This window comes from Pseudonaja textilis, chromosome 3 (genome assembly GCF_049901715.1).
Source record: "Pseudonaja textilis isolate UNSWEBS1 chromosome 3, rPseTex1.2, whole genome shotgun sequence".
In the NCBI taxonomy this organism is placed as follows: domain Eukaryota; kingdom Metazoa; phylum Chordata; class Lepidosauria; order Squamata; family Elapidae; genus Pseudonaja; species Pseudonaja textilis.
The window spans coordinates 106,383,119-106,395,523 of record NC_141992.1 but is presented as its reverse complement, the minus strand read 5'-3'; the positions used below and the strand labels follow the sequence as shown (position 1 = coordinate 106,395,523).

The 12,405-nt window shown below is 36.4% G+C and overlaps 1 protein-coding gene across 2 annotated transcripts; it reads right to left on the bottom strand.

Annotated features, from left to right (window-relative positions):
- Positions 1-1,252: 1,252 nt before the first annotated feature.
- CRIP1 (cysteine rich protein 1) lies at positions 1,253-11,211 on the bottom strand. Of its 2 annotated transcripts, none has more exons than XM_087932056.1 (5): positions 11,141-11,211; positions 4,893-4,987; positions 4,319-4,376; positions 2,429-2,474; positions 1,253-2,312 (listed from the first exon to the last, which is right to left on the bottom strand). In XM_087932056.1, the coding sequence occupies exons 1-4, from the start codon at positions 11,178-11,180 to the stop codon at positions 2,434-2,436; spliced, it is 234 nt and encodes a 77-aa protein (XP_087788182.1). In that variant the 5' UTR covers positions 11,181-11,211; the 3' UTR covers positions 1,253-2,312; positions 2,429-2,433. The 2 variants fall into 2 exon arrangements, with proteins under 2 accessions (XP_087788182.1, XP_026574530.1); XM_026718745.2 differs by having other exon boundaries at positions 1,253-2,317; positions 2,432-2,474.
- Positions 11,212-12,405: the final 1,194 nt, after the last annotated feature.

Here is a 12,405-nt window from a genome sequence, read left to right as displayed (position 1 = left end):
TCATCCACTAATTTAGTCGCTTTGTCAACAAATGAAGTAAGATTTGTTTCGCATGATCTGTTTTTTACAAACCCATACTGGTTTCTGGTTATAACTTTGCTTGCTTCTAGGTGTTCGCAGATTACTTTTTCCAGTGTCTTCCTCGGTAAGATACTTTTTTGAAGATAGCAACTACATCAAGTCTTTTCCAGAGATCATAGGAATGGAGGACTAAGGTAAAATTTGTAATGGAAATGGGTTTTGTCAGGATATCTCAGCAAACCTGCATAAATAAGCTTAAGTGGCTGCAATATGGAGGCATATATCCAAAACCAGCATTCAAAAGCTATTTCAAGGAGCTGTAGGCTGAGTAATATTGTTAGATTTTTATACCATTATTTTATAGATACATTTTAAAGGCAGCAAACATACCTAACACTCTTGCCTCTTCCTGTTTTTCCCACAACAGCAACCCTGTAAATAAGGCTGAACTCAGACAGTGATTGGCCAAAAATCACCCAATCAACTTTCATGCTGGATATCCCTGAAGTGGGCCCAGTTAACAAGGAAGAGCCTGCTTTAGGAACTTGGGAGCAGTGAGACTCTGAACTAGGAAGAGATGGGTAGGGAGAATAGGAGACTAGAAATTTAAGATGGGACGGAGGAACAATTGGATGAGTGGCTGGTTGACAACAGAAGGAAGGAATGCAGCCTCAGAAGGCAAGCCAGAAGCAGAGGTGGGAAAGGGGTGCAGCTATAACCAATGAGTGGAACTGCCTCCTCCTCCTCCTCTGCCACCAGATCCTAGGGGTGTGGGGCTGAGAGGAGACAGGTGTTTTGCCTATAGTATTTAATGTAATCCACTCTGTACTAAATCTGTATTTTGTTTTGCTTCACTATTTTTAAAACATTTGACAAATTTCTTAAGCAATTATTAGTAGAAATAGAATTCAGATGCACGTTTATTTCAGTGAGTAAGTACATGTATTAATCTGTTTATAAATGACATGGCTATCTTTCTTAAATTAAGAGCACAAATGAAGATTGTAGCAAATGGAGGCAAATCCAATCCCAAGATATTCAGTCAGTTAAAGAATTAAAGAAAATACTTTTATTCAAACCAAGGCAGATATCTGAAAGCCAAAGACTCAGGAAATCCAAATGCTGAAATTCCAATTAGAAACAGCTTCACTTTGTGTTTGTCTTTTGCATTTCTTTTGCAAGAATCCGTTCACTGAAAATTTGTTGTTTAAATTAGAGAAACTGAACCGAATAGGAAAAATTGTTTATTTAATTCAGCACAACAGCTCTCATTTGAATTGGAGCCAACTACTTTCATATAATCTGGTTAATTTAAGTAAAATGAAAATATACATAAATCTCATAATTGACTTCCTATACCACATATTTTATTTCTTAAAACATTACTGTGCTTTTGCTCCCATTTTGGATGGGGGGTCTCGCTGTTATACACTTTTCAGCTTCAATAAAGTCAAACCCATATTAACCTTACGAGAGACCTAGACTTGCTAGTTTGCAGATACAGGTATGGAAAAATTTATTGTGGAAAAGGAGCTAAAGAAGTTAAGGGAGAGTCAGGTAAACAGTACATTACTCTCACTTATTTTCTACTCCAAGTTGTACCCACTGCAGAATATATAATATATATTGTACAGTAAATTGTACCAACTGCAGTATATATATTGTACAGTAAATTGAACACCTTGCTAATGCTAAGTAAAAATGAACCACTAGCCTCTCTCAGAATGCTTTAACACAAATATACATCAATGTTCTGCAGATGATGTACTTGGTTGCTGATTGTACAATCAACCAATTGTTCCTCAATGGGTTTCAGTCTGAATTGCAAATTCATAAATTCAAAATGCAAGTTTCACTGGGTACAATAAGTGTTCATTTCACATGAGTTCACTACAAATAATTCCGGAGACACTTTTTAATATCCTTTTTTAAAGAACACCAGTAAATATTTCCCAATATTTATATTCATTTTCTGATTCACTGGTATCTGCAAGCCTCTTTTGATTTAAGATTTTATTTGTAAGGTAGAAAAATAAGAACAAAAGGAAGTATCTAAAGCAGGCTTTGATTTTGTAAAACTTCCATGCTTTCCTATAATGCCCCCAATGCTATTATTTCCTAGTTTCCACATGATCATATTTCTCAACTTATGTTAAACAGAAAACCCCCATTCAATTATCATCCCCTTCTCCCTTTTTGAAGTCTTCATTATATTCACTTCTAGTGAAAAACAGTGTGGTTATATTTCTTATAAACTCCGCCTGGAATCAGCAAAATTCATCCTTCCATTCCTAAGAAGGAAAAGATAACATATAAGCAAAATCAAACAGAACAAGACTTAGAACAAGACAAGGTTACATGTAACTCTCTAATCATGGAGCCTATTAATAGAAAAAACGGGACTCACCTGTTTTAATTGAAAGTGTAGCTTTCAGCACCTCCACGGCCAAATCCTTAAAATAAATAAACAAACAAATAAATACACACACAATGTCAGCATTCAGATTTTAATGGCACCTCTCCATTTCTCAGTCTAAGAATTTTGAGTCCTCCATTTTGAAATAAGATACTTGGAGCCTAAGGTTTCTGTATTACTTGATGAACCAGAAAAAAAAATCAGGAAAAAAATGCTAAATGCTAGGTAAGATCTTTTACCTCATGCTTCTTTCTTCTATACCTTCTAGATATAGAGAAAAATATTTTTCTGTTTTGGATAGGGTAGCTATAACCTGCTCTCTTCTGTAGTGATGACATAAAAATGCATTTAAATAGACTGAAGTTTCCTGTTAAATATATAATACATTTCTAGTTTGGCAGCAAGAACATAGCAATATCCTGAATGCAAGACGTCTATGACATTGTCTTAGTGAACATGCACTAAAGAGATACCTCACATTGTAAAAATCTTACTCTGCAGAAATTTGCTATGCAAAATTTCTGCAGAGTAGGATTGTAAAATTTTCTATTAGAAACACAGAAAAATATACTGGAGAATAAGCCCCCAATGTGTTGTAAAACATGTTGTAATGTTTTATACTGTGGTAAAACATGGATTCTCGTCAAAACAAGCTTTCTGTTTGGCAAGCTTAACCCTAATCTAAGATGAACAGAATACTTTAATGTTGCTAATATTTGTTTGTTTTTTCTAGAACTTCAGCCAAGTAGTTGAGAAAAATATGTATAGTACAGCAAGATTTCCAGCTTCATACCAAACCTCCATTCACATTTTAACTGAACAGAGAAATAAGGGGTGGGGGGAAATACTGGGCTCTATAGGATTTACATTCCCTCTCCACAGTCATTAAGTTGGTTCCAACTCCTAACAAGAAAAACAGATATACCAGATCTTTCTCCCTTCCAGCTGATCTCACTGATTTTTCATCTCTTGGGCAAAGCGTGGGAATAAAAAAGATTTACAGATCTTTCCCAGACTTCAGTTATGCTACTGACCCAGGAGAAATTTAGAACAGCTGCTGGCCTGGTTTAATAAATTCTTTCCCATAGCTTTGAATAAGAAAAATTAAGAAGTCAAAAAATAGTGACCATGAAAACTGCCAGACAGGGCTTTTGAACTGCTAGAAAGCTGGAGCATTTTGCAATACAACATGGGATTGCCCAATATATAATTTACTAGCCAGTTTTTACATTAAATGTTTTATATTTTATTTATGCTATTTTTATTTTTTGGATGTATTTATGCTAATTTTAAGTAGCAAAAGCTACATTTATCCAAGATTTTTTATATGCTTTCAACCCAAATACAGTACATAAAATTCACAATGAATAATCTCTTAGATATGTTACAGTGGCAATGCTTCAAATGTTATGGCTGAGTTATCAATTCAAAATTTGTTTAGAAAAACATTATGTAAAGAAACATTTGTTACAAAAGATTATGTAGAAATGCATCTGAAATAACGTACATATTGTTAAGCAGACTTTAAGAAAACATTGAAAGCAAATGAGCCAATGGCATAGAGCAAATGTACTATTATAAACTCATTTTCAAGAAAAAATGAATGAAATTCTACTTAGCCTGCTGATTCTTACTTCTGCTGATGCACACTTAACAGTGTGACATGAGAACAATGCCAGATAGAAATGCTATTATTTATTGTTTTTAATGTATTTATTAAGTTTATATGTTGCCCATCTCATTATCACACAGCTCTGGGTGGCTACCTATAATAGGCCTATTCGGGGATGTGTATGTGTGTGTGGTTTCTAATTATGTGTGCATGTGTGTGTGTGTGTAGGTACGTAGTTTATAGAATAACATCCTCTTGCTGGCTCTTACCTTTGGGCCCAAACAGTGCAGCATAGCAGGGGTAGTTGCAATAAGGTTTCCCATCATGCTAGGGAAATAAGAAAAACATCTCAAAGGCAACATAAACAAAATGATATATGATGGAGTCTATTCAAATTTTTGTTGGATTACCTTCTCCTTCTGAGGATGGAGGCAGACACAAAGTCTTGTAGCTGCTAGTTTATTTCTCCCCAAAGTTAAGCAGGAAGATATTTTGCAGGGGAAACAGATTAACCTTAAGAACTATAGGCCTGCTTTTGCCCCCATAGTTCTCTCTCATTTGGACAGACATCTCAAATATGGTCTCTCTTGTCCAGCTTTTCTGCACAGATTTTCCCCCCAAGCATCATTGGAGGACATATCCATTTACAGAAGAACATGTTCCCAAAAGTGGTATAGGAAAAGTCTATGCAGCATTCTTTTGTCCCTTATATGGGTAAATGCCAGGTTTGATAGCTAAAGGTAAACATTGAAAAGAACAATTACTATAAGAATGAAGCTATGAGACAGGACAAAATTGTTCTTCAAGCCATAGCCAAGAACATGTATGTCTTCATGCACTTACTTCTGCATGGCCACCTGCATTTAAGGTCTTCTTGCATTTTTCACACTTCAAACATGGCCGGTGCCAATCTTTCCCAAGGGAGGTGACCTTTTCAGCTACCATAATATAGACATAAATAAAAAATGTTTTTGTGAGATGGATGGCCATATAAATGAGAGAGAAAGAGGGAGGGAGAGGGAGGGAGGGAGATGGGGAGAGAGGGAGAGAGAGAGATGATAGATAGGACAGACAGATAAAAAAATCATGTATGAAAAAAGTAGGAGCATAAAGGGGAACACTTAGGCTGAATAAAAGTGCTCCATCCCTTCCTAACAACTATTCCTAAGGCAGGGAGCCTTTCCCAATCTTTCCAATAAATTGCTTTTTCACAGGTTGGGGATAGATATGGGACCAGTGGCATGAAAGAAAATGCCCTCCCGCTAAGTCATAGCTTTTATATAACTCTTCTTGGTCCATGTAAACACTGTTAAGGTGTAGGAGTTTGCTGTGGCTACTTTATCAAACACACAATATGCTTGCTTTTGAGTTGTTGCCTTCATTTGACTGTACTTTATACTAAGCCATTTCAGTTAAACAGGTCTTCCTCCTTCCCCGTTCCACTGCTTTATTATCAGGCAGTCAGACAGTTTGTGAATGCATAAGTCACCACCCCCTCTGCAGAAAGAAATTTTTTAAAAAAATCCTTTTCTCATAGCGCCAATTCATCTTCTATTTTGGTAAATAATAAAACAAGTTATTTAGTTTGCTAGCAAGATGATTGAGTATGTCCTGAAGGATGGAGCATACTGAGTGGGAGTTGTCTGGGAAGAACATAAGCTAATAATAATCAAAACTCAATTGGATGTTACATAGTGAGCAGGTAAAGAAAAAAAGTTATAGTTGGTGCTAGTTGGGAAACAAATCTGACTACTATAGAAGAGTCTGACATATGGCCTATAATCATAGAAAGAGCATGCTCCAGAGAGGAAAAGCATTCTGAGATGTATTGACCAGAACACTGTTTGGAGAAGAAAAAAAATATATGACATGAAAAAAGGGAGAGAACAGATTAATATCAGGTTGTTTCCCAGAAGGTGCAACATCAATTGGATGACCAATTTATAAATTTAGTGTGAAAGGGAATTCTGCAAGTGCAAGTCTTAGTTCATTCTGAGCTTTAGCTTTCCTGACCTCATCTTTCCATTTTGGGCTATTTGTTGATATTCTGCCTTAGTTATGTGTCCCTACAAAGCCTTTCACATTATTTACTCCAGAATGAATGAAAAAAGGAAGTTCTGTGTACAGTGGGTATTTGCTAGTCTGTTCACTGAAAGAAAAGTCAAATTCCTGTTCAAAGACAAAAAAATAGATTATATGAAATAAATTCCCACCATAGCAAAATCTGCTGTCAAGCAAAAAACACACACACCATTAAATTAAAAACTTGGTAGGTTGGCTGTTGCTTTTTCAGAGATTTTGCGGAAGTTCTAGTTGCTATAAACACTTAGTCATCAAAACAAAGGCAATCCGCTCTACTGGGTGTGGATAGAAATAGAAAGATAATGAACAGAAAGAACATACAGGAAACTGATTGCCTTCATAACAAATGTGTAGCTATAAACAGCCTGATATCAAAAACAAGGCGAAATGAGCCAAGACACAAGAACAAAGAGATTTAACCTGGAAATAAGGAGAAACTTTCTGACAGAACTAATGGAAAATCTTGCCCTCAGAAGTTGTGGGAGCGCCATCACTTGACTTTGAAGAAGAGATTGGACTGCCATTTGACAGAAATGGTGTAGGGTCTCCCGCTTGGGCGGGGGGTTGGACTAGATGACCTATAAGGTCCCTTCCAACTCTTATTATCTGTTATCCATGTAGAAAAAACTTTGGTTAGATTCTTTGAACATCAATATTTCAGTATCAATAGTATTTACATATTAAAAGTATTTCTATAACATTGTTCATTAGAGAAAACATTGCTAATGAACACTAACCCTAACTGTAACCCTAACCCTGTGCTTTAAACAAAGTTATTCTAAGTCTTTTAAAAAAATCTATGTATAATTCAGTTCTTTTACTGCAGTCACATGGTAACAGTTGCCATAGAGAAAATTGCTGGTTAAGACAAGAAAATGACTAAGTTGTTTGTCTCAATTTTATCCAAGACTTTCCTAGTAACAAAAACAAAAGTAAAGCAAAACTTAAAATAAAGATTAAAAATACCCCAAAATTACTGCAGAAGCTTGTATTTTGAGAGAGAGAGAGAGAGGGGGGAGAGTGATATTGTTTTTTGAATTTTCAATGATTTGAGGATCATTTGAAGGGTGGGGAAATGTTTTTGGCTTTTCTGCAGATGCCTCAGGATTGCAACCATTTTTAGGATCAAATTGTTTGAATATTAAAATAATTTTATTTCTAAACTATAAGTACCATTGTGCGGACTAGACAGTTAATCTACTGTGGATGGAAGATTCTGAAAGCTGCCAAAGCATTGTTTATCTATTTCAAATTAATTTAAGAGATGAAGAATAATCTTGCTCTGAACAATGAGAAACACACATTTATATGTACTTTCACATATTTCTAAAACATGCTTTCATAGGTGTCTGAACAGTTTGACAGACATTCATTTTCATAAGTATTTAGAATACTGATACTTGATCATAGAATCTTAGCACTGGAAGAAACCTTGGAGGTTTTCTACTCCAACTTCCTGCCCAAAGCAAGAGACCTTATTCCATCCTGGACAAAGGGTTGTCCAATATTTTCTTGAACAGAGGTCCCCAACCACTGGGCTGTGGACTATTACAGGGCTGTAAAGCAGCAGGTGAGCACGCAAAGCTTCAATTGCGGATGTGCAGGTTTTAGGTTGCACGTGAAACTATTTTCTCCTTCTGCTACCAAAACCACTGTTACCACCAGTGCATGGAATCAAAAAGGTTGGGCCCCCCTGTTCTTGAAGACTTCCAACAATGGCACACCCACAACACTGGGAAGTAAGCTCTTTCACAGATTATTTGTTCAGTCAGGAAATTTCTCCTTAGTTCCCATGCATATGTATGCTTTCAACTGAGTCTGCACTGCACAGCAGGCAGCTTAACATGGAAGCATGAGCACAGTACTGCAAAATACTTTTGGATGTTGAAGACTATTATGGTACACTAACACAAATCATTTGATGATCCAAATAACAGTAATAAATTCATAGCTTTGACTGTCTGGAGAAAGAATTAGATTATTTTTGTATTATTATTTTCTTTACATATAGGTATTCCTGCATTTTACCATACTGCAGATCTGTTTAAATTTTCTTACAAATATTAAACAAAACGCTTAACAATAAACAATGTCCAGCTTTTTCCATTGTGACAAGAGTGCTCTTTAGAACTCTCTATGTCTAGCATTTTTAAAGAACATAATTAGGTAGTACGGAATGGACTAGGTCAGCTCAGGAAGGCACTGCAGCCATTAGTCATGGCTTAGTGTCCAGGGGGAATTACCCATTCTATGTTTGCTATTAAGATCATTTGTGTTAATTTTAATCATTCTGTTTAATTTTATTTTCTCTTCTTCGGTTGCATATATTCTTCCCACTTAATTATTTTTACATAATTTTTAAAACAAAAAATTTATTGCTGAATGCTTATTTAAGATGTAAAGCAGATAAATATAACACATAACTAAAAGGTTGAAATCAAAAGCTCTTGTGGACAAAAGGTAGCATTAGTTAATGGTTCTATGGCAGTATGAACAGCTATTACTCATTTCTGTTCAAAAGGCCCCATTATGTGCAAAGGAAAACAAACACTTCTTTTCTAAGAAATGGCAGGATATATATTTAAATTTTTAATATTTTATGAAAGAAGTGAGCTTTGATATATTCAGAGCTAACTCTCAAATGTTCTAAAACTGTACTTGGCACTAAAGAAATACCCAGGATAAAACCCCAAGGTTCCTCATATCATATTAAATTGTGTCACCAATTTAATATTGCACTATCTTCTAAGATGCATGCTGTAGCTCTGAATGATATATAGTAAAATCATGTTGCACCAAACTTCTTTTATTCCCACACAACATCCATGAAATATTGCCACGGGCCTGTTTAAACTTGATACATGGACAGCATGCTAACTTGGACAGCATGCTAAGGCTAACTAAGATTTGTAAATAATTTACAACCTAGTGTGTACAAATTGCACTTAACTCTGAATTATGATCCACAAACCATAAAAAACTAGATTAATACAGTGTCAAGACATATATCATATAAATATCATGGATTTGCCTAAGGCATGAACTGCGCCACATACATATACACTTTTCAATCAGAAAAGCTGGATAAACTATTAGTTCATTTCTTTTGATAATCTTTTTATATTTCTGGTTGCCTACTTTACAGAATTGCATTGGGCATGTAAACTAATTAAATAATTGAGAATTTTTGTTCTTGGTCTTTAGAATCTAGGGTATTCTATGTATTATGAACTCTACAAGATTCACTTCTTTACCCTAGACATGAAAAATCTCTGAACCTTAATATTATATCCCTGTTAAAATACTTATTTCTCCCTTTTCTTATTGGTAAAAATTAAAGAAACCAGGAATTTATAATTCAGGTGAGAGCAATTGGCAAGTAGCATTTCTTCTTATTCTTTGTCTTAACTGTCCTGCACATAGGTTCCTCAAGTATATGTTGTCCAAGAGATGTCTCCAAGAACAGTTGATTGTGCTATTTTAAAATTGTTTCTTGTTGGCTTCAAGCAAATTTTATATCATTTGGCCACTCCATACAGAAATACTGGAAAATATATTTACAAAGTGATCATCAATATACTTCATTATACAATATACTTCATTTTTTAACCACGATAACAGGTTTACAGCCCAACTGTAGATTTTAGATCCAATCAAAGGGCACTTTCCAACCCTCAAATGTGGCTTTTTCGGACTTTGGATAGAAAACTTGCAATTCATTTTTACAATCCCCTCACATGAATTGAGATTATAACTCTCATGATGCTCAGCCAGCAAGACTTCTGAGACTTCTTTTAGGTCCTTTAGGAGAATCTAGAAATACACAAAGCAGTCTAAATTGAGAGTACTCCAAAACCTCCTCTCACCTTCTGCAACAGGCTATATATAATCTCCACCCCTCCCTTTTTTTCATCTGGCACTCTCCTTTCTGCTTTAAGGTATGATAAGTTTTATATTAAAATATATTTTATTCTTTATACTCTTTCCATCTCCTATTAAAATATTAATAGAATCCATAATGGTCTGAGAATCAGTATCTCCACTAAATAATTGAGTCAAGTTGAAACTAAATTAATCAAGTAAAAATAGCAAATGTTACCCAAACTTTCTGAAGCCTCCAAATAAATGACCCAGACCTAATCCATATATCAAAGGATAATGTTTGCAAACACAATTAAATTAGGTCGAGCAGAACTGCATATTCACAAGAACATTATAGACATACCTCTACACACACACACACACACACAAACGCCCTCCCCCCCAGTCATTCTAGAATCAGCACCTACACACTTCCACACCCAGGACAAGCTCCGTTAGATTGGGTTGCTGTGCCCCATTTCTCTGGAGCTGCCGGTAAAGGCAAACAGTTTGCTTTTAGGAATAAACATTTCTTTTTTCCTCAAAGGTGTCTGGATCTCATTTTTATTTATTCTTATGCAACCCCGGCCCAGAGTTGGAACCCCAAATTATTATTCTGAGAAAGGGAAGACACTTTTTAAAGTTCTAGAAATATGGAATCGAGGTCTGGTATATTAGAATCGTTTAATGGCGCTTGCAAAAGTGTGAAACAATTCTTAATGCACTGAGATGCAACAAAAAGTTAGGATCAGATTATAACAAAAAACTACTGAGAAATCGAGGGGAAAAAAAAGGACTTTAGCCCAAGCCGGTGCCCCTTTCCTAATCAAAATTGCGTCTCCGAAGTTCTCTATGTTGTACAGAAGACCTCGAGCTCAGGTACTACAGCGAGCTCCCAGGATCTGGGGCGCTCTTCCATTGCTCCAAATTCACTGTACTTCGGGGTTAGACATTACCAGCCCGGAGCATCTGTTCTGAACCAGCCTTGATTGCTACCTTGCACACCCAACGCCTGCTGCAAGGGAAGACCTTAGATTTTAGTATCTTAAAGATTTTTCGGAACAGGTTCCGATGGTAGCCCTTCTTTGCTTTCTCTATTCCGGCTGTATCTGTCTTGAAGTGAGGAAGGGGCAGTAGTTCTACCTTACCAAAATAGACCTCCTTTTGACAACGAGGGCACTTGGGCATGGCGTCGCCGAAGGCAAAATCGGTCCGCAGTGTAACGAGGCAGCAAGTGAGGCTTCCGGCAGAAAATATCTTGCTTTACCGCCTCCGGCCACGCCCACAAAACGGTAGAGCGGGAAGGCAGGACAGCGCTTTCGTGGTCTTTCGGGCCGCCGTGGTCTTTGGTGAATTAATGAGTTGTAGGCTCAGCCTGCAGTTTTAGGCGGGAACACAACAATTAAGCCTCGGGGTGGGTAGATAGCATGGTGGGGATGCCTTAGGAAAGACCTTCTAAAGCGGAGGGAAGGAAAGTCCTTGGAAAACAGCAGAAGCTCTCAAAGGATGTAACTTCTATTCAGTTGCAGGTAGGAATGATAATTTTTAAAAATGCATTTGAAAGAGAACTAAATGGATCAAACTATTGCTTAGCTATATTATAATTGTTAGAAATTTATTATAATTGTTTTCCTAATTACTGTATTTTCCACTGGTACCAAGAAAAATCTTTTTAGATCAAAGAATGCAAGGATTGCAAGGGATCTTGGAAATAATCTAGTCAAACCTGCTCACTGAAGAAATCTACTACAATAACAATACAATAGTAACAAAAAAAATGTGTATCCTCTAGGACAGGGTTCGCCAACCTTTGGGATCTCAGGGACCACCAAACTCATAATTTTAAATCCCGGGGACCACTAATATGAATGTTGACTGACGGTGGCTTTCTGATGTTGGTGGGAGAGAGAGAGAGAAAGAGAGAGACGTCTCCCCCCTCCCAACACACAGGTGGTGTAAGCATTGGACTTTTTCCCTTCAACTGGAAAGAACTTTGGAAAACCAGGTTCTTCAAAAGGAATTCTTTATTGAAAGGGATTTTATTTCAACACTAGGCAAAGCAGAGTCTAAGATATCCCCAGGCATACAGTCATAGATAAAGGACGTTAGAATCCCTCCCCTTATTCAAATGTGAATTTAGTCAAACAAAGAACCAACATTTTAATTCTCCCTCCCCTTCTCTGGGAACTTATCTTAGCAGAGTTCCCAGGAGTGACTTCCAGAGCTGGAATTTTTATGGTTCCTTCTCATCTTGTTATCTCTTCAAGAGGTGACAGTTTCTGGACATCTGGCTCCATTTCTCCAGTTGTATATCATATGTAAGTTATACAGAATCAATATAGGATTTATATTCAGGTTACATCAAAAAGGATTACTTGTACCAACTTCCTTCTTCCACCGAAGAATGGCAGAT

Coding starts and splice junctions, on each gene's coding strand:
- CRIP1 (XM_087932056.1), bottom strand. CDS start 11,180: ATGCCCAAGTGCCCTCGTTGTCAAAAGGAGGTCTATTTTG. Junction 4,988..11,140: donor TCAAAAGGAGGTCTATTTTG/GTAAGGTAGAAC, acceptor ATATTATGGTAG/CTGAAAAGGTCACCTCCCTT. Junction 4,377..4,892: donor ATGCAGGTGGCCATGCAGAA/GTAAGTGCATGA, acceptor TTATTTCCCTAG/CATGATGGGAAACCTTATTG.